Below are 22,287 nucleotides of genomic sequence, written 5' to 3'. Positions count from 1 at the left end.
TTGTTGAAAATCAGTTGACCTTAAACATAAGAGTTTATTTCTGCTTTATAACAAAGTGAATCAGTTATACATATACATAGATCCCCATATCTCTTCCCCCTTGTATCTCCCTCCCTCCCGCCCTCCCTATCCCACCCCTCTAGGTGGTCACAAAGCACCAAGCTGATCTCCCTGTGCTATGCGGCTGCTTCCCACTAGCTATCTGTTTTACATTTGGTAGTGTATATGTGTCCATGCCACTCTCTCACTTTATGCCAGCTTACCCTTCCCCCTCCCCACATCCTCAAGTCCATTCTGTAGTAGGTCTGCGTCTTTATTCCCGTCTTGCCCCTAGGTTCTTTATGACCATTTTTTTGGTCTTTTTAGATTCCATATATATGTGTTAGCATACGGTATTTGTTTTTCTCTTTCTGACTTACTTCACTCTGTATGTACAGACTCTAAGAGGGCCATCCACCTCACTACAAATAACTCAATTTCGTTTTTTTATGGCTGAGTAATATTCCATTGTATATATGTACCACATCTTCTTTATCCATTCATCTGTTGATGGACACTTAGGTTGCTTCCATGTCCTGGCTATTGTAAATAGAGCTGCCGTGAACATTGTGGTACGTGATAAAGCAGAAACTAACACACCATTGTAAAGCAATTATACTCCAATAAAGATGTTAAAAAAAAAAAGAAGAACCTAGGGGCAGGACAGGAATAAAGACGGTGATGTAGAGAATGGACTTGTGGATACGGGGCAGGGGAAAGGTAAGTAAAAAAAAAAGACAAGAAATAAAAAATGTTGATTAAAAAAAAGAGTTTATTTCTGGATTCTCAGTTCTGTTTCATTGATCTGTTTGTTTGTCCATGTGCTAGAACCACACTGTCTTTATTATTGTAATTTTGTAGTAGATTTTGAAATTGCAAAGCGTGAAATCTCCAACTTTGTTCTTCTTTTTCAAGATTGTTTCATCTATTCTGGGTTCCTTGCATTTCCTTATGAGGTTAAGGATCAGCTTGTCATTTTCTGCAAAAAAGGCAGCTGGGATTTTGATAGAGATGGTGTTGAATTTGTATATCAATTTGAGGAGTATTGCCATATTAACAATATTGTGATCTGATCCATGAAAATGGAATGTGTTTTCACTTATTAGTCTTTAATTTCTTTCAAATTTTGTTTTGTAATATTCAGAGTATAAATTTTACACTTCTTTTGTTAAGCTTATCCCTAAGTATTTTGTTCTCTGTTCATTATAAATGAAGTTGTTTTCTTAATTTCATTTCTTTATTGTTCAGCTCACTAAAATTTGGCCTCTGCCCTGAACAGTACACCAGTATTTCTCCCACTGTAGTAACCATTGGCCTCCCTCTCCTCATTTTCTTTTTTCTGACCTCTCAATCTGACAAACCTATTTATTATAGCTAGTGTGCTAAACATCATTGCAGTGTAATTGGACCCACTTTTTCATTTTCTTATAAATGCTCATGTAATGCTTTCCTGGTATTCATGATTTTAGGCAGTTTGACAAAGTGGTCTGTATGCATTGTATGGCTGCTCTCGGAATCTGATATCCACGGTGCAGATTAAAGTAATTTTGGAGGGACACGTTGCTTCTTGCATCACCACCATTTGTAAACATTTGGTAGTTCATTACCAGCAAGCTGAGCTCAAATTCCATTTCAAAAACATTCGTCTTTTCTTCCTAATATTAGGTGCCTATAAATGTTTTACTTTTTTGGCTATTTACTTGTCAGCTTTTTTTGGCTGGACGTTTGCTGGACAACATAATCCAAAATCACTGATAACTTTGTAACCATGATTTTGCCTTCCTTAAAATTTCACAGTGGGGACTTCCCTGGTGGCACAGTGGTTAAGAATCCACCTGCCAATGCAGGGGACACGGGTTCGAGCCCTGGTCCGGGAAGATCCCACAGGCCGTGGAGCAACTAAGCCCATGCTCCACAACTACTGAGTCTGCACTCTAGAGCCTGCGAAACACAACTACTGAGCCCACGTGCTGTAACTACTGAAGCCTGTGCACCTAGAGCCCGTGCTTCTCAACAAGAGAAGCCACCACAATGAGAAGCCCTCGTACCACAGCGAAGAGTAGCCCCCGCTCGCAGCAACTAGAGAAAGCCCGCGTGAAGCAACGAAGACCCAACATAGCCAAAAAACACCCCACATTAAAAAGAAAAATTTATAATGAGGGAAGTATTTGAGAGAGTCAGTCATTTTTTAGTTTCTTTGGATGTAACAATTTTATTTAAATAAATATTTCCATATTTTTTCTTCTTTTTTATCCAGGCTTCTTTCCTGTGTGTCTAGTTTGTGTGTTAATGCCAGAGATACTTCATTAAAAAACCATAATTTATTTTATCTTATTTTTTAAATGGTTAACTGTTTTTTGTTTTTTTTGGAATTAATTTTAGATTTAATAAGTTGCAGATATAATACAGAGAGTTCCATATGCCTTTCATCCAACATCTTCTTGTGTTATGTAACTGTAAATTCTATGTTGTAGAACATTTATCACAACCAACAAATTAACATTGGTACAATGTTATTAACTAAAATATAGAACTTTTTTGAATTTCACCAGTTTTCTTGCTAATGTCCTTTTTCTGTTCCAGTGTCCAATCCAGGATCCTACATTGCATTCAGTTGTCATGTCTCTAATAGTTTTCTCCAGTCTTTTGATAATTCCTCAGTCTTGTCTTTTCTTTGATGATCATAGCACTTCAGTTATTTTGTAGACTTTCCCTTAATTTGGGTTTTCGTCTGGTGTTTTCTCATGCTTAGATTGAGGTTATACATTATTAGAAAGGGTACTGAAGAGGGGATAAACCTTCTCAGAACATCGTATGGGGATGTATTACTGGTTATAGTAACCCTGATCACTTGGTTAAGGTGTTGACTGCCAGGATTCTCCACCGAAACTTACGATTTTTCCCTTTGTAATTACTAAATATTTAGGGGATACTTTGAGACTATACAATATTCTGCTTCTGCTTAAATTTTCACTCACTTTCATTACTTAGTAGATCTTGCCTCTTGCCTGTGGCAGTTATTACCATGGAGTTCTAATCGTGATTTTCTGTTTTTCTCATTCCATCTACATTTATTAATTGGACTTTTGTAAGGAAGAGTGCCACTTCTTGTCCATTAAGGAAAAAAAGATACATATAACATATGTATATATGTTTATCTATTTAGTTATGTGAGTATGGACTCATGGATATTGATTTTATTCTGAGGTTATAATCCAGTACTATAGTTATTTCATTGCTCAAGTTGTCCTGACTTTTTCTGCCTGAAATTTGAATAGATATGTTTGTCAGGATGCAAAACTGTTGAAGCCTAAGATACTTGGAGACTGTTCTCTCTTACTTAACCTCTAGCAGAATGGAGAACAGTCTAATTAAGACTTTCCTTCTCCATTCTTGAATCATAATTTGTTGCTTATTCTCATGTCTTCCTCTGTAGGGATTAGACTAGTGAATCTCCCAAATTCAGCATTCTCAAAATTGAATAATATGAAATATGAAACACATTGCTTATGAAGTGAACTTAGATTTTTTATACAATTTAAAAATTCCTCATGTTGAAAGCATCAGTTATTGTTACATTATAAATTATTTCACATTATAAATCTTGTTTTTAGGAAAAGAAGAAATATGAAACCCTTCAGAGGGAAGAGTCTGATGAAGTCTCCCTTCCAAAAACCTCCAGAGAGCTGGAAATCCCTACCCCACCTTGTGAATTCCAAGGAGACCATCTAAAGGAGTTAACCGATTCCCAGCCCCAGAATGATGCTAGTCGACAAAACGAGAGTAAAATGTTTGATGTACCACTCACTTCCTTAACTCTAAGCAATGAAGAGTCCCTGACATGTAAAACAGAGAGTCTGAAGGAGGGAGAGGAGATAGCCTGTGCTGGGGATGATGCAGTCAAGCCGAAGGTCGATCCTGGAGGCGATGTTGGAACCAAAGTAGAACCCCCCGAGAACACTACAGAAATGGAGGAAGATAAACTGGTACAATGTGGACCTTTGGAAAGCACACTGCAATCTAATATTTCTTATATTCAGCAGGAAGTGGAAAATTTGAAGGTCAGAGATACTCAGAATAGGAGAGAAGACCAAGAAGCCTTGGGTCTTTCTTCAGAGGTGCTACAAAATGTTGGCTTGCAGAGTTCTTGTGAAGCCAAAGACATTTTCCAGCCACCTAGAGTGAAAAAACTGTATCCCCAGTTGCCAGCTGAAACTGCTGGGGATATACCGGCTTTGGTGGCAGTGAAACCCTTGCTTCGTAATGAGCGGCTCTACCCGGAGCTCCCATCTCAACCAGAAATAGTACCATTTACTGAAGAACAGCTAAAAGTCTTTGAGCCTGGTTCATGGCTGGAAAATGTTGAATCATATTTAGAAGAATTTGACAGCATGGCTCATCAGGACAGGCATGAATTTTATGAGTTGCTTTTGAACTACTCACGCTGTAGGAAGCAGCTGCTGCTGGCTGAAGCTGAGCTCCTTGCTCTGATGTCTGATTGCCAAAATGCCAGAAGTCGACTATGGCACTTCAAGGAGGAACAGTTGTCTGTACAGGTATATTGACTAGTGTATCGTAAAGCTTGCAGGAGCCTGGGGAAGTTTCAGTGGAGCTGCTATTCCTGTGATGCCATTGAGGTCTGGAGTCTGCTCTTTTTACCCACACTGACCCTGTCTTAGCCCATAGTAATTGAGTGCAGGAGTCACAGTGTCATATGCCCACAGGGGCCGGGCAGGTAACCTGGAGAAGTGAAACAGGTTGAGTGGGACGGTGATCACTGGGTAAGCTCAGGCCTGGTCCAGCATGGGGAGCTGCTCTTGTGTTATAGTTGATTGTTGCTGTGAGGTTATATTGGTTCAGCATTGCCACATCTTATGTTTTTCTAAGAGAAGCTAGAAATCTGGATTTTTATGTGAGGGATCCTGATTTGTAAATGTTGGCAACTAAATACACACACACACACACACACACACATACTCTCTCTCTCTCTCTCTCTCTCTCTCACTCTCACTCTCACTCACTCACTCACTCATGCACAGTAGAGGCCAAAGCAAGTCATGTCTCCAGGTCAGATTCAGCCTGTGGGCCATTTAGCTTGTGACCTTGGGCATAATGCCAGGAACATCTAATGGGTAGAGAGTGTCAAGGGGAGGATGATCCATGGAACGAGGTCAAGAGGAAATGAGAAAATAGGGAAGGTAATAAGATGTGACCCTATGGAGGCCAAGGTGCCATCAGGAAAGCCATTGCATAGTGGCCTGGGAGGGATGGCGAGGAAGAGAAGGCTACTCTTGACAAGTTTAGCAGTGAAGGGAAGATGGAGGAGATGTCAGGGAGAAACGTGTGATTTCCCCCAACCCTAATCGTCATTCCTTGGAGACCTGTGTATCTCTTTGTAGATAGGAAGGATCCTGTGGAGAGGGAAACTTGAAAATACTGAAAAAGAGAGAATAGAATCAAGAAAACAGTTGGAGGGTTAATATTGGAAAGGAGGGGTTTGTTTTGAGCAGAATCACAAAGAATGGTGAGGGTAAGTACAGAGATATTTTGAGTTCTCTCAAAGTTGAGGGGATATCACACTGACCTCAGTGTTTATAAAGTAGAAGGTAAGGTCATCAGTCATGAGGGTCTTAGAGACAAGCTCTATTGTTTTCTTGCACCTTTCCCCACCTACTGCATTTTAGGATTTCTCTTCTCGTCTCTGAACTTGTGATGCCTTTGTGATTGGCACCTGGTTGTATAGTAGCTTCATTGTTTTCTACGTGGTAGTATTGTTCCCTCACTGCGATTTGTAAGCTCTTTGAAGATGGTACTGAAGCCTGTGTATTGTATACAGGCTTCAAGAGCAAAGAGTAACTGGCTTCATATCTTACCCTTTTGCCCACTGCTAGGGTATCTGTGCTGATCAAGTGAAAGTTTCAGGCCATCATCGCTACCAGAGAGTGGAGATGAATGAAAATGCACTGGGAGAGCTAAAAAAACTGTTTGATGCCAAATCTGAGCACCTCCACCAGACCTTGGCGCTGCATTCTTACACTTCTGTGCTCTCACGGTTGCAAGTGGAGTCTTACATCTACACATTACTCAATAGTTCGGCTGTTCTGAGATCTTTAGCAATTCATCAGGAAGGCCAAGGTGTGTAAGTAATGAAAGTCTCACTCTTTCTTGTGGTCTAAAATATAAAAAGAATTGAGGGATACAATCTGTTTGATTCTATTGTGTGCGGATATTATAAGGGATAATTTGTGCTTGGTGTTTTACCTTACCTCCCCCAATAGAGGACTGAGATCTGCCTTAATAACATTTCTTCGGAGCAGTGCCAGGTCTCCCTACCCCGTGGGCTGTCATTCTCTCCTTCTCTAGGAAGCCAAAAGTTTGCTTTTTATCATTAATGTCTCTTACTGTCCTAATTTATGTGTTCATTACCAATTCAAGTCCAAATATAGTTTTTGATTCTAAAACTAATAATCACAATACTTTTTCATTCTGTCTGTTGCACTTTATTTTTGCTTGTCCATTTTGTTGGGGTGTTTAATTTTCATCAGGGCATTTATAATGTTCTGAATTTTTCATCTTATTTTGGGTTTTAATAAATTAGCCTTGGGCTTTCTTGGTGGTTCAGTGGTTAAGAATTCTCCTGCCAACGCAGGAGACACAGGTTCTAGCCCTGATCCTGGAAGATCCCACATGCCACAGAGCAGCTAAGCCCGTGCGCCACAACTACTGAGCCTGCTCTCTAGAGCCCATGAGCCACAACTATTGAGGCCCGCATGCCACAACTACCGAAGCCCATGCGTCTAGAGCCCGTGCTCCGCAACAAGAGAAGCCCGCGCACCGCAATGAGAAGCCTGCGCACCACAGTTAAGAGTAGCCCCTGCTTGTCGCAACTAGAGAAAGCCCGTGCACAGCAACGAAGACCCAACGCGGCCAAAAATAAATAAATAAATACATTTATTAAAAAAAAAAGAAAAAGAAATTAGCCTTTACTATATGATAAGTATTATGTATGCACTTTTTATTTCTTGGAGAGATACTAGGATCATTAAAAATAAAAAACTTCTTCCCCCTTATCGTTTTCATAACTAATCAGCTGGGGCTAGGCCAGAGATTTGCTGATTTTTAAATAAAAAATTTTGATGAAGTTAATTTTTTCTTGCTTTGAAATACTTCACGAAGTTAAATACTTTTTTCAGTTTACATATTTAGTAGAAACTCAGATATTTTGATGTAACTTTTCTCCTTGGATTTTCATCTGAATTAAATATTTTAAATAGTTTATTTATTTATTTATTTTAAGTAGAGACACTAAAAATTCTCCCACAAATACCATTTATATGGGACTCATTTAATCCTCTTTTTAATTTATAGTTTCTAAACAGGTAGAAAGCATTCCCTCTGATCTGTGTCAGCTAAAGGAGTGCATTAGTGTCTTATTCATGTTCACCAGGAGAGTTAATGAAGATACTCAGTTCCATGATGATATTCTTCTCTGGCTGCAGAAATTGGTAAGGAAATAGACATAGTATACTGTCCTTTATTTCCCTGATAATTTAAGAATTATCTCCTGTTTCCTTATAGGTTTTTCTTTAATAGCTTCTTCAGCTAATTTGTTTAATATATTAGTGACGTTTTCTTTGCTCATGACGTGGAAATAAGTTATCCTTATCTAGTGCATTATTAAGCAAACAGTGCTTTTCTCTCTGGTAAAGTTTATGTTAAATTATCTTTGGCCTTCGACTTAGAAGGAAATGGAAATGTGGGAAGCATGCTAAATTTAAGACTAGATGTATATTCAGAATATAGGTATGTGAGCTAAAAGTTGTTCATATCACTTTTTTATCATCTTGTGTTTAATGCTGTGATTATACTTTAAAAAATTTTTTTAAGGGAAAAAAAAGAAAGGAATCAGGATTTGGGAACTTTAGGAAAGATATCAGGTGTGTTACGTGGGGAGAGGTTGTTCGTTTACTGGTTATGTTTCTCAATGGAGCTCCCTTGGGTGCTTTTTTTAGGTTCATGCTAGCATTCTTAGATATGGGCTGAGGTTCTAAGCATACTTACTTGTATCTGAGAAACTATTACAAACTGGGAATAGATTAAACTACTTGACTTATATCTATTCACGTGTGGCCAGGAACATTAGTGATTTGTAATTTGCCAGATAATAAAAATTGGGTTTGCAGAGAAACTGCTTATGATATTTTTATCAGAGTGCTCTTAGGTTCATAGGCCTCTGTGTACCTCTGTGGTAGAAACTCAACCAGTCAGTGGTATATCTTATGTCTGGTTACTCTTTTGAAAGATCACATGTATTTAAATATCGGATAAGTGATTTCATTAGACCCTTAAAAACATTCGTCTTTGTAAATAGTAAAACTATACATCCTTTATTGTTTAGGTATCAGTGTTACAAAGAGTTGGCTGTCCTGGAGATCACCTCTTCCTTCTAAACCATATTCTTCGATGCCCGGCTGGTGTTAGTAAATGGGCTGTTCCTTTCATCCAGGTATGATGAATGGCCTTCTAATGTTGAAGAGAATGGGAGGCGATTTTGTTAAACATTTTTCCTGAAGAAGTTGCTTTAAAAAATAAGCCTACTTTAAAAATATTGATATTTAAAATAAAATTATTGGGATATATCTAGTCTGTATTCATAGGAGTTATTATGCTGCAACTTCTTGGACCAGCCAAAACTGATGAAATTAAGATGGAATTGCAAAAGTTCAGTTGTAGTCTGGCTTGGTAGGTTTAGTAGTATTTAATTCTGTAAAATTTCTGTGCAGTAAGGCTTGCTAGGACTTTTTTCTGTAATATTCAACACAACGTTCTAAATTAATCCATCTCACACTACAGTTGGTACAGATAAAAAAGCAGCCACAAGCATCTCAAAGTTCTTTAATACTAGCAGAGATCTCAGGTCTGTGCGATCGATTTAGGCATCTCTGCTGCTTGCCTTTGGGTTGTGTTAACTCATAGCAACCCCTCAGATGGGTGGGGCCAGATGTATTCCAGGTCATTCTCCAGGTCATTCTCCATGTTACCTTTTCTTTAGTATTTCTGGTGGCAAGAAATTTGAATCTTTTTAGGTAGAAGGAAGATTTTTTGTTTTTATTTATCTTTGGATTAAGATAGCAGTATACTCCTCCCAGCCATATTGTTTCAGGTAATTGATGTAAATGGCTCAGCTACCTCTGTTCTCTGAGTACAGCCCAGTCAGTACTGCCAGGTAACCCACAGGTGTTCTCACTCTTGTGGATGAGGTGCCAGTTCCATCTTTGCTTCCTTAACAGCTCCCTTTGTCAAAATTCTGGTGAACTAAGATTATGGATACTTGGGTTTTTGGTTTTCTATAGTATGCCTTTTCCTTTTCTGATTTCAGATCAAAGTGTTGAATAACCCATCAGGGGTCTTTCATTTTATGCAGTCCCTTGCCCTGCTAATGTCTCCTGTCAAGTAAGTGTGGAAGAGCTTTGTGAAGTAGAAATGAAAATGTTCTATCAAACAACTGGCTTCCTAAACTGTCCAGATCCAAACAATTGCTAAGAGAAGAGTCAGCATTCCAAAATTTAACATTGCAGGTTTTCTTTGGGTTTAATACCCTTTGTCCCAAAGTGACCCTTTTAACTGCCTTTTTTTTTTTTTTTTTAACTGATTAACTTTTTTGGGTCCTCCTTTTTAGTGGATTTGCAACTCCTGTCATATATGTCATTGTGGTGCTGTGGGGAGAAAAAAAGGATGATCTCTTCCTTAGAAGGAGAGGTTTAGTGGCAGAGGAAAAAAAAAGCACAGTCAAAGAGATTCAAGTGCTAAATTGTGTGAAGCCATGATTGATGCAGTAGAAATGAAGAGAGTAAAGAGAGTAGAGTGGAATAGTCAGAGGGTTCCAGGTGGATGAGCTGGGTTTGAAGAATGGAACTGACTTCAGCAGGAGAGGAGTAGGGAGGGCACTGTAGGTGGGAGAACAGTGAGCAGTGGCCCACAGTACAGGGAAGGATAGCTGTGCAGGGGGCAGTTCGGAGAGCAGCTTGGCTGGAGTGAAGGGGTGTGGGGGGGTGATAATAAAGATGAACAACTAGGGTGAGTCTGATTATAGAAGACCTTAAAATTAAGACATATTTGAGATGGTCTGGCCTTTGTAGCAATTGAAGGTTTTTGAAAAAGGGTAAAAGTTGTATTTAAGGAAGATTAGGATGGACTGGAGGCAGAAGATGTGCTTTTGCCTCATTTCTTGCATTGAATTGTCTACGGTTGCAGACATCTGGCTCTCCTGGCTCTGGAACCAAATCCAGCATCAAGAGGGCACAATCCTTAAGTGGGGAGAGAAGGCAGAGATGTGTATAGGTGACCTTGAACTGTGTTACTCCCACTGGCTCTTGATCCAGGAAAGCCTATCTGCCCCCAGCCTGAATTGGTGCTGGTCTTGGGAAGGAGAAAGTGGGGAACGGGAAGGTCATCTTCCCAGGAAAGGATTCAGTAGCTGATTAAATAAGAAAATGTGGGCAAGGGTGGCTCAGACCTAACTCTGTAGACTCTGAGTCTGAGTGACTGAGAGGGTGTTGGCAGCCCCAACAGACCGAAAAGACAGAAAGGAGAGCCGTTGGGTAAGGAGGAGAATTTGAGGTCATTGGGGTTTGCAAGTGGACACATATGAGTGGCAACTATCAGTGGACATGTGGAGCTGCAGGACTGGAGCCCCTCAGGTTGGAAACAGGAAGTCTTGGAGGAGAGCTCCTGGTGAAAGGAGGGAATGGATGAATTTTCGGGGTTAGGCCAGAGAGGAAGGAGCAGAGAGCTGAGAGCTGTGTGATGGTCTGAGAGAAGAAACTTCTCTGGTTACACTGACTCGCCAGGTCCAGCCAGCACCTTGTGAAAGCCTGGCTGGCAGGAATTCCCCCAGATTGCTCCCTCTCACCGCCTGGATATAGGGGCTGCTCCTACCTGTGGTGTTTAGGTGTACTTTCCCCCCTAAACCAGCTTCTCCATTACCTGCAGATTATCCTTTTTTATTCAGTAAAGCATGTTTCCTGAACGCTTTGTGAGCCAGTTAGAGTTCAGGTACTGTGTGGTCCTGGGTGTACTGAGGCCCCGCTGTGGGTGGGCACTGTGCTGGCATAACTGCTTCTCTGCGGTTCCTCATCATTATTGACCCAGAATGGCTGTGGTCTCTACACCACGATTAGCGAATCTTTGGTCTCCTTGAGTTTTAGCCAGCTATTATTTCTTATTTACTAATTCAAACCATTTGAAGATTGAGTGGATGTCTGACTCTTCTTCAGGGCGAGTAGATGATCCAGAATGCACGCAGTGGGCTTTCTGTGTTTATGTTTAGGTGATTGGAGTGATTTCCCTTGTCCTTTAGAAATCGAGCTGAGTTCCTGTGCCACATGAAGCCCAGTGAGCGGAATCCATCCTCCTCGGGGCCTGCATCCGGGACGTGGACACTAGTAGATGAGGGAGGAGAAGAGGTTAGTCATCATGTCGACAGCATTTTGATTAAGCATTTCTGAGCTCTTCTTTTTACGTGCCAAGTATCGTTCTAAGCACTTCTCACGTATTAGCCCATTTAATTCTCCCAACAGCCCCACGAGGCAAATACTGTTTTCATCTCCCTTTTAGAGGTGAGGAAACATGTGCGGGTGGGGTTGAGGGAATTTGTCCCAAATCACACGTCATTAAATGCAGAGCCTGTGCTCTGAGCCAGTGTCTCTGCTGTCACCCTTTCTAGACCATCTCCCTATGCAGCTGGGAGAGTCTGGAACCTGGAAGTGTTTACGTATTATGTACACTTTCTATTAGGATTTTATTTTATGCAGCAACAGTTTTCTGGGCTTGAGGTGTCACCTACAGATACTCTGAGTCTGTATAACAAAGAGCTATATCTTGCCAAGGTTCTGCCTTAACGCTTACAAACTTCTTATCTAGATCTTCTCATTTGGAAGATGGAAGATAATTTTCTGTTTTTGGTGAGAATTTAATGATCAAAACCCAGTTTCTTGGGAATTCCCTGGCAGTCCAGTGGTTGGGACTCTGCGCTTCCACTGCAGGGGACCCGGGTTCGATCCCTGGTCAGGGAGCTAAGATCCCACATGCTGCACAACATTGGCCAAAACAAACAAAACCCCACAAAACAAACAAAAAAATCCCCAGTTTCTCAAGATAACAGTTATTGACTTTTCTTTCTACTATATACGTGGTTAGTGTATTGGTGAGGCTTTTTTTTTTTTTTCCAGCTAGTTATCGGCCCTATCTAATGCGTTTTATGGTCCAAATCCTGATTTGGTGTGTTTGTTCAAGGTTGGCCAGGGACTAAATTTACTGAAACCCCTTCTCTTCAAAAGGAGTTGAAAGTTTGCAGTGGACACTTCTTAGAATGACAGCATGGCAGCTGTGGGATCATGTCTGTATTTACCCAGGTGTTCATTCAGAAGCAGGAGCCCCTTCACACTCATTGTGCTCTTCCTGGGACTTGTAGGAGGTGGTGAGATGATGGTTAATGATGTGGCCATGCAGACTTCTTTGCTAGAGATTGAACAGTCATCTGGAGACAGCTTCTCAGGAGCTGGTACAAATTGTTTTTTTTTTTTGGCCTTGCCACACGGCATGTGGGATCTTAGTTCCCCGACCAAGGATTGAACCTGTGTCCTCTGCATCACTGCATTGGAAATGCCAAGTCTTAACCCCTGGACTGCCAGGGAAGTCCCAAATTGCTCTTTTAAAGATTGTGATGGAGTAGGGTTTTTTTTTCTTCCAAGACTGGTTTCTCCTAAGAGAGGAGTCTTTTTTTCTGGTAGGTTTCTTGCATTTAATCCTAAAGACAGGTAATCATTAAGGACTCTGGAATTGTCTGGCTCCTGGTTAGCATTCACTGGATGTTGAGTGGATTCAGGAGCCTGGGGAGGGAATGCTGGGAGTGCTGTTGACTCAGAAAAGGCCATGGGTGGAAGGCACTGTGAATTGTCCATGTCAGTGGTTTCTTGACACTGGCTGTATATTAGAACCACCTGGGCAACTTAAAATCCTTGCCCCGGCCCACACCCAGACATCCAAATGTTTAAAAGCCTCCATGGTTGATTCTGATGTATAGCCGGAGCTGAGGACTGCTCAAGGTAGAATTTCTGAGGCTCTTGTTTGCTAGCCATTTAGGACATGTAAGAGAGTAAAAATGAGTGGCTTCAGGAAATTATGAATGAATTGCATTAGTCCCTTGTTGAAACTGAAGTGATAATTCTTTAGAATCTCTGCGTCTTTTTACAGTATTCCCTTTTGAATGTAGCACATCTTAGGACACAAATCAATTTGGTTTCTAAGGAGACTTTAGTGCTCTGTATCAAACAAAAAACTCCAGCTATTTCTCCTATGTGATCCCTGTGTATGACCACTGTTATTTTTATCCTGTTTTCAGCAACACTAATTGACAACAGAACTTTGGTTATCCATAGCAAATGCTAATTGCTTCTTGGTAAGTCAGTTGAGTATGGCAGTAGACCTTAATTTTGGGGCAAGAAGAGGCTTCTGGATAAAATAACTTGGACTCTTAGTGAATGGTTCTTTAATTGATGTTGTCAAATCACTGAGATTTATAGTAAGATCCCTATTCTAGAGGAATTATTTTTCATCTTCTTTGGGATGGAAATTTAATTGAGAGCGGTTTCAGCCACTGAAGAATGGATATGACTCAGATACACATAAAATTGTGCTTGCAATTTTAAGGGATTTACAGGTCATCTAATAGAACTGACAGTATAAATCTCTGTCCTGGAGGAGAAGTCCACGAGGACTCATGAGAATACCACATGTGTACCACTGAGACCTGTGGTAATTCAACTCCTGTAACTCTAGACCATGGTGTCATCTGGTCAAATCAGCTGACATGATTCTGCATCTTCTCCCTTAGGATGAAGACCCTGAGACTAGTTGGATTCTCCTTAATGAAGATGACTTGGTTATCCTTCTATCACAGTTCCCATTTCATGAACTCTTCCAGCATCTCCTTGGGTTTAAAACAAAAGGTAGACTAATTCGTTTTGTCATATGTAAAATGTGGTAGGGACAAGCTCAAACACAGGAACTTAGCATCAAGTCCTGTCTCGTGCAGGCTCCTGATTCGGGTTCCCCGTGCCTGGCTGTACTATACAGAGATGATTACATCACCGTGCTGAGGCTTCCTTCCTTTCTCTTGTGATTGTAGTTTCCTCCCTGGTGCTTACATGTATAAGGTTGACCAGCTTGCACATAGCCCAGCTTTAATAAATGGTTTTAATTTTGCACTTTGTCTCAAGTTTCCCATTTTATATTGACATAGGAGCCAGAGCAATGGGGATTCTCTATCTTGGCTTTCTTTCCTCATTAATATACTGACATCCACATCTTTCAGTGTTTTTCCATAGTAATTATAATTTTTTTCCTTTTCTTTGATTAATTTCCAGGTGATTATTTACCTGAAACAACAATACCTCAAGAGATGATGAAAATTTTTGCCTTTGCTAACTCCTTAGTGGAACTTCTGGCTGTGGGGTTAGAAACCTTCAATAGAGCACGCTATAGGCAGTTTGTCAAGCGAATTGGTTATATGATCAGGTAATACTGCTCTTGGTTCGTCTGTTTCTGTTAACTTTCACCCTGGTCAGTCACAGACACTGTATAATTGGGATGATGGGCATTTGCAGTGGTATAGTTCAGGTCTTATTTCTCATAAAAGTAATTTTTTTCCTTCACCGTCTACCTCTTGGGAATTTTAAATAAATACTTCCAGTCAGAATATTTGGTTAATTATCTCAAATCTCAAACTGGTTTGCTAGACAGTTGTTCTTGGAGTCAAGATCCTCAGAGCAGCTGCTGGGTTGAACTTGGCCAGAGAGAAGGGGTCAAGGAGAGGTCAAAGAAAATACAGGGTCTTTCCCCTTCCTTTACTCTCTTCTGTCTCCTAGCTTTTGCCTGGGAATTGTCGTGTAGCTGTGGAAAATTGGCAGTAGCTCTTTTGCATTATTATTTCTCTGTTTTCTCTCTTATTTACTGTAATTGTAATTTCTATAAAATACCATTTAAAGAAAATTGCAAAGATTTCATCAGTGGCCACTGTATTTGAATTGGGAAAGCATTATCATTTATTTGCATGAAAGGTAGGTTTATGTTTTTACTATCAAATATGAGTAAATTCTGAGAAATGCACTGCTTTTCATTGAATTAATTTTGTATCCTCTTTTCTGTATCATCAATTTTTCTGTCTTTACAGTGTATATAAATACACTGCTATTTCTTCCAACCTCCCTTACCTTGAAAGAAAACTTCCATAAAACTGTAAAACTTCTTCCACTCCCATACTTTTGTTTCCAAAACGTAATTGACTTTAATTATTTTAGATACGTATCCTTCAGCTTCATAAAGCCAGGTAAATGATACAGGATGCGCTGAAGTTCTTGAAGTCTCCACAGTCAGGCTTTCGCCCCCAACACTACCCAAATAGCTCTGAAGAATGAAGGTTGCTAATGAACTTTGTGCTACTAACTAATCCAATGGCCACCTCTCAGTCTTCATCTTGCTTTACCTCTTACACAGTTCACACAGCAGCCTTTGTCATGATTGGTCACTTTTCCTTAAAGCATTTTCTTTGCTTGACTTCCAGGATACCATGTTCTCCTGGTTTCTCCTCGGTTTCACTGGCTGTTCATTTTCTGCCTCCTTGGTTGTTTCATTCTCACCTCCCAGACTTCTTAATGTTGGATGCCTCAGGGCTTCATCCCTGGACCTCTTTATCCAAACTTGTTTCTTGGGATTCCATCTATTCTAATGTCTTTAAATATCATCTAAATACAGTTAAAATTCCTAGTTCTATTTCCAGCCTATACCTTTCTTGTAAGCTTGTATATCCAGCTGCCCACTCGGCACCTCCACTTGGATGACTCACGATCATCATTATAGTTTAATAATCCCCAACTGGGCCCTCTTTCCCCACCTCTCAAACTGCTCCTCTCACAGTCTTGTCAGTCTCAGTAAGTGGCAACTTTATCCTTCCAGTTGCTCGGGCCGGAGCATTGGTATCATCCCTGGCTTTTCTTTTTACACCCCTCACCCAACCTGATGGTCAATTCTGTCATCTCTACCTTCAAAACACCATCTTTCATCAAACCTAAGGTATATTTTGTGCACCACTAAGAAGGAAAAAATGCTGCCAAATAATGGCATGTCATCAATTTTAATGACATTCCAGTTGTAGAGATTAAAGCATGAAAGGTGTGCATCCTTTGAGTCAATGAAACCTGCTATTTCTAGAATCCAGCCTCTTCTCACCATGTTCACTGCTACCACCATAGTTCATCTTTAGTTATTTCTCACCAGTTAGCACAACAGCCACCTGACTTGTTTTCCTGCTTTTGCCCTTGCTCCCTTGTGCACCCCACCCTCAGCTTATTCTCAGAACAGCTGCCAGTGTTTCTTGTAAATCACTCCTCTGCTCACACCCTGCTGCTCCCAGGCTCATTCCGAGTAGAAGCCAGAGTGTTCACAGTGGCGTACAGGACCCTTCATGGTCTGCTTTCCTGTCACGTTTTCGATTTCCTCTCCAGCCATTCTCTCCCTCACTTACTTTGCATTAGCACGTAGGCTGCCTTGCTGTTCCTCCAACATACCGACCACCCCTTGGAGCCTTCGCACTGGTTGCTTCTTCTGCCTGGATGCTCTTCCCTCAGGTAGTCCTGAGACTGCGTCCAGTCTTTACTCACATGTCCCTCTTCAGTGAGGCCCCTCCTCCCCCACACTCCAGAGAAACTTCATTTCCCTCTCCTACTGATTTTTCTCAGTGTCATTTATAACCATGTGACAGACTGCATATTTTACTTTATTTGGTTTATTGTCTGTTTGCCCTCCACTAAATGTAAGCTCCATGATGGTAGGGTTTTTTCCCTCCATTGCATCTTCTTTAGAGCCTAGAAGGTAGTGAGTGCTCAATAAATACGTGTTGAATAAAGTAATGCTGCAAATGTAATGTAAAGATGCTGGTGTTGAGTGCCTTCATGCAAAGTGCTGCATTGTCTTTCCTCACGCTCAGGATGATCCTTGGTTATGTGAGTGACCACTGGGCCCAGTATGTGAGCCACAACCAAGGCTCGGGATTGGCCCTGCAGCCCTACTCCGTGGAGAAGCTACAGGTTGAGTTTGATGAGCTCTTTTTGAGAGCTGTACTACATGTGCTGAAAGCCAAAAGGTAAGAAGTATGATGATAATTGTTGAGAAATAGCTCCCTGGCTAGTAAGAAAGATTGGAGTGAAAGTCATTGACTGAAGTAGAACTCTTACAATAGTGTCAATGTATTTCATCTATTTCTTATCTTGGCTTAATTCTTGGGCTTTAGTTTCCTTTTGTGTAGTATTGCCTGAAATGATCTCTCTTTCAGGTTTCTTTCAGTTTCTCCTGAACTTTTGAGGTAACTTTGACCAGGGGATGAATTGTATTTCATGCCCAACTCTAGTGCCCCCAGTGAGGCAGAGTAGGCACTCAGTACATTGTGCAAGTTGTCTTACTCTGTGGGTATTAAGGTCTAGGACTATCTTGGGTCCGGGTCCCCTGTCTTGGCTGTGTTCTGATCATGCCGTCTTTGCTGCTGCTTACAGCCTAGGATACATTTGAGGCAGAGGTGGGGGCATGGCAGCTCATCCTGCACTATCTTCCCTGAGCTCCTGGCCAAGTGTGGGAGCAGGTTCTGCTGCAGCACTGTGCCCTCTGAGAGGAGATGAGTGGCCTCCCGCCCCACCCGGCTCCACCCATGAACTGCTGCCCACCCACCACCCCCCACTTCCTGCTGCCTTCTGAGCTGTTGACACTTTTGCCATGGGCCTCATAGTCTCAGCCCCTTATTTTTATTTATTTTTTTGCATCTTTAATAGATCTTTATCGGAGTATGATTGCTTCACAGTACTGTGTTAGTTTCTGTTGTACACCAGAGTGAATCAGCCATATGCATACACATGTCCCCATATCCCCTCCCTCTTGAGCCTCCCTCCCATCCTCCCTATCCACCCCTCTAGGTCATCGCAAAGCACTCTGGGTCATATGGTAGTTCTATTTTTAGTTTTTTAAGGAACCTCCATACTGTTCTCCATAGTGGCTGTATCAATTTACATTCCCACCCACAGTGCAGGGCGGTTCCCTTTTCACCACACCCTTTCCAGCATTTATTGTTTCTAGATTTTTTGATACTGGCCATTTTGATTGACGTGAGCTGATACCTCATTGTAGTTTTGATTTGCATTTCTCTAATAATTAGTTAATTAATAATAATTAATTATTTCTCTAATAATTAATTTTTCATGTGCCTCTTGGCCATCTGTATATCTTCTTTGGTGAAATGTCTATTTAGGTCTTCCGCCCATTTTTTAACTGGATTGTTTGTTTTTTGATACTGAGCTCCATGAGCTGTTGGTATATTTTGGAGATTAACCCTTTGTTGTTTCACTTGCAGATATTTTCTCCCATTCTGAGGGTTGTCTTTTTGTTTTGTTTATGGTTTCCTTTGCTGTGCAAAAGCTTTTAAGTTTCATTAAGTCCCATTTGTTTATTTTCGTTTTTATTTCCGTTACTCTAGGAGGTGGGTCAAAAAGGATCTTGCTGTGGTTTATGTCAAAGAGTGTTTTTCCTATGTTTTCCCCTAAGAGTTTTATAGTGTCTGGTCTTACATTTAGGTCTTTCATCCATTTGAAGTTTATTTTTGTGTATGGTGTTAGGTAGTATTCTAATTTCATTCTTTTACATGTAGCTGTCCAGTTTTCCCAGCACCACTTATTGAAGAGGCTGTCTTTTTTCCATTGTATGTTCTTGCCTCCTTTGTCATAAATTAGGTGACCATATGTGCGTGGGTTTATCTCTGAGCTTTCTATCCTGTACCATGGTCTATATTTCTGTTTTTGTGCCAGTACCATATTGTCTTGATTACGGTAGCTTTGTGGTATAGTTTGAAGTCCTCCAGCTCTGTTTTTCGTTCTCAAGATTGCTTTGGCTATTTGGGATCTTTTGTGTTTCCATACAAATTGTAAAAGTTTTAGTTTTAATCCTGTGAAGAATGCCATTGGTAGTTTGATAGAGATTGCATTGAATCTGTAGATTGCTTTAGGTAGTATAGTCATTTTCACACAAAAGACTTGTACTCAGAAAACTATAAAACACTGATGAAAGAAATCAAAGATGACCTAAACAGATGGAAAAATATACCATGTTCTTGGATTGGAAGAATCAGCCCCTTATTTATGTGTGTTATGTAGTGGGTTTGAGTACTGGTCTGCCAAGACTGTTACTTTGGGCAAGTCACTTAATATTTGTGGTCTCACTTTGTTCATCTATAAAGTGGAGATGATGATGGCGATCCTACCCATAGACCTCATGGGTATAAGGATGAAATGCAATCATATGTGGAAAGACTTTTTAAACCATAAAGGATTTCTCAAATGTAGGTGGTAGTTGTTTTTGTGTAGTTTCAGATGAGGAACAGAAAAACTGCTGATTTAGAGAAAGGTCAGGACTCTAAGTCTTAAAACTATTCTTAGGCACTCAGAAGGTGTGTGTCTAAGATAAAGAGAACTTGGGCTTAGAAATTTATCTTTAGATTATTCTTGTCCATAATTTGGTGGTCTCACAAGGTATACCAAATCCTGTGCCAGGGGGTCAACGCAGTAGCACCTGCTCACTGAAGCTTGCCTGGTGCTCGGGAAAAGTCTTGCATCTCTGATCTCCTGTCACCCAATCTTGTGTTTGTTTAGCTGAGAGGCAAAGCTTTTGTAGAGGAAATTCTCTGGTTCCTTACTAGGTCCTATACGCTGAGTTGTGAGCCCCTCCTGCAGTATTATATATGTAATTCACACAAATAATTGTTTTAAATTTGAAAATGCTGAGAGCTATTGTTTTTGAGTATAGTTTATTTTAGAAATACATCATATGAGAACCAGGTATTTAAAGCCATGAAATTTAAATTTATTTGGCACTCCAGTGGAAATTTCTGACAGTAGCTATACCCCCAAGCTAAAGCAAAACAAACCCAAACCAAAAGATAGACAACAAAGACCTGAGCCAGACTTACTTCATGTCTGCCATATAGGAAATTTTGTAGCTGGAAATATTTACTGTGTTATGACATTACTTTTAAGGCCTCATTATTTTGGGATCCTTTATACAAGAACATCAAGTCCCATGTGAGGTGTTGGGATAATTATTTAATAAGACAGAAGCCTGACCCACTTGAACTTAGAGAATTTTCTTTAACTCTGGCTCAGTTATCTAGCTGTTGCTTTTCAGAGTCGAGGTCAGTGGTGGTTTGGACCACTAGTGGCCTGGTGGGCCGCAGACATGGGTTAAGCATGCACTATTTAATTTTTTTCCTAAATAAACATTATTTATAATTGGTTGAATTATAGTTTTGCCCAAAATACAGCAACAGTTTTGAGTACCTCCCTGTTTTCCTTTTTTATATTTTTTTACTGAGATAAAATTCATATAACAAAATATTATTAAGCATTTATTGAGTATTGATTGTTTTTGAGATACTGGTTTAGGTACTGGATAATGAAAAAAAAGATTCAGGGTTACACACTGGTTTATGCAAAGACTTGGTTTCTGCTCTCAAATTGCTGTACACTAGTATGTGTACATAAATTACACATTTATGTTTCTCAATGTGTGGTTTAAGGACGACTTGAGTCTGAGTCATCTGGGGTGACTAAAAAAGTACAGATTGGGCTTCCCTGGTGGCGCAGTGGTTGAGAGTCCGCCTGCCGATGCAGGGGACACGGTTCGTGCCCCGGTCCGGGAAGATCCCACATGCCGCGGAGCGGCTGGGCCCATGAGCCGTGGCTGCTGAGCCTGCGGGTCTGGAGCCTGTGCTCCGCAATGGGAGAGGCCACAACAGTGAGAGGCCTGTGTACCGCAAAAAAAAAAAAAAAAAAAAAAAGTACAGATTCTTGGGCCCCAGCTGTGACCTGCAAACTCAGAATCTCTTAGGTGGGCCTTAGGATTCTGCATTTTCCACAAAGTCTCAGGGGATTTTTCTGCCTACTGTGGTGTGAGAAACACTGATAAAAGGGTAATGCCATAGTCAAGTATGGTTAGAATTTCATAATAGTGCTGAGGAGGGCATCACGGGAGGGCTTCACAAATGGAGGGGTGGCAGCTTGGAGTTGGGAAGTTCTCTCCAGGCTTGTCCAGGAGTGGTCTATATGAATGCAGAGAGGGCTGTGGTTGGGAATATGGGTCTGAGCTATTTTGTGGAAGCCTTTGAACTTGGAGCTTGAAGGAGTTTGAACTTCATTTGGTGATGAGTGAGGAGTCATGGAGGGCTTTTGATTCCCCTTCTCCCCCCAGCCCCCAGCTGCACGTGTCTCTGTGTGTACACATATACCTCTGCGCATGCTCGGACACATACATACATCCAGTCTAAGCAGGCTCTCTGTTGCCCGGATGTTAAAAGGATCTTTGGTTCAACACCCAATTCTGCCTCTTATTATCCTCTGTGTTCTAGTAGCCTCAAGTGTAAATTGGGGATAATGTCAGTAATAGTGCTTGCCTTGGTTATAGTGAGGATGGAATGAGCTGATAGATGATGTGGTGATAGAACAGTGCCTGGCATAGACTAAGCACTTTATGTGTATTTGCTGTTATTGTTATCCATTCTCTAGGTGTTTATGACTGAAGCATGGTAGAAAAATTGCTGTAGTGTGATTTAAGAATTTAAGAATTTTTTTGTCTACGTTCTCAGTATGGTGAAGTTGACTGATACATAAAATTATTCCTGCTTTTCTGAAAACATGCAGACTTGGCATTTGGCTGTTTATGTCGGAAATGCCCTTCGGGACACTGTCTGTTCAGATGCTCTGGAAGCTCTTCTACCTCATGCACCAGGTGGGGAGCGGGAATCTGGAAAAGCTCTGTACTGCCCTCCTGCCTGCCGAGTGTAAGAAGCGCCTCCAAGGTACAGCCAAAATATGCAGCATCCACCTTTCCTACCTTGTGTGCCTTTTCTCTTCATGACTTTATTCTTTTTGCTTTTAGAAGGACTGAGAGAGAATGTTTTACTCTGTACTCATGTGTAATCATTTTGAAATTTAAGACTGCTCTGTCGTTTGACTTACTAGAATGGTGGTTCCAATTTCCATTATTCTTCAAATGCTCTGGATAGTAAATTCTATTATAAACCCAGTTTGGGGATAGGAAATGAAAATTGGGTTGGTAAATGCCCCATGGAGTTATTTTGAAAATACTGGAAATTTGATG

The 22,287-nt window shown here is 40.8% G+C and overlaps 1 protein-coding gene across 2 annotated transcripts in view; it reads left to right on the top strand.

Annotated features, from left to right (window-relative positions):
* EPG5 (ectopic P-granules 5 autophagy tethering factor) overlaps positions 1–22,287 on the top strand; it is a 123,291-nt gene that overhangs the window by 9,029 nt on the left and 91,975 nt on the right. For both annotated transcript variants that reach the window (XM_024734679.1, XM_024734678.1), the window contains exons 2-11: positions 3,654–4,595; positions 5,931–6,174; positions 7,408–7,544; positions 8,438–8,545; positions 9,419–9,492; positions 11,399–11,504; positions 13,934–14,048; positions 14,466–14,616; positions 17,084–17,239; positions 21,828–21,985. In XM_024734679.1, coding sequence (XP_024590447.1) covers positions 3,654–4,595; positions 5,931–6,174; positions 7,408–7,544; positions 8,438–8,545; positions 9,419–9,492; positions 11,399–11,504; positions 13,934–14,048; positions 14,466–14,616; positions 17,084–17,239; positions 21,828–21,985 — 2,191 coding nt within the window. The remainder of the gene's footprint in view (positions 1–3,653; positions 4,596–5,930; positions 6,175–7,407; positions 7,545–8,437; positions 8,546–9,418; positions 9,493–11,398; positions 11,505–13,933; positions 14,049–14,465; positions 14,617–17,083; positions 17,240–21,827; positions 21,986–22,287) is intronic.

The sequence above is a fragment of the Neophocaena asiaeorientalis genome, unplaced genomic scaffold (genome assembly GCF_003031525.2).
Source record: "Neophocaena asiaeorientalis asiaeorientalis breed wild unplaced genomic scaffold, Neophocaena_asiaeorientalis_V1.1 scaffold322, whole genome shotgun sequence".
In the NCBI taxonomy this organism is placed as follows: domain Eukaryota; kingdom Metazoa; phylum Chordata; class Mammalia; order Artiodactyla; family Phocoenidae; genus Neophocaena; species Neophocaena asiaeorientalis.
The sequence above is the reverse complement of the archived record's forward strand: the minus strand, read 5'-3'. Positions and strand labels throughout refer to the sequence as shown.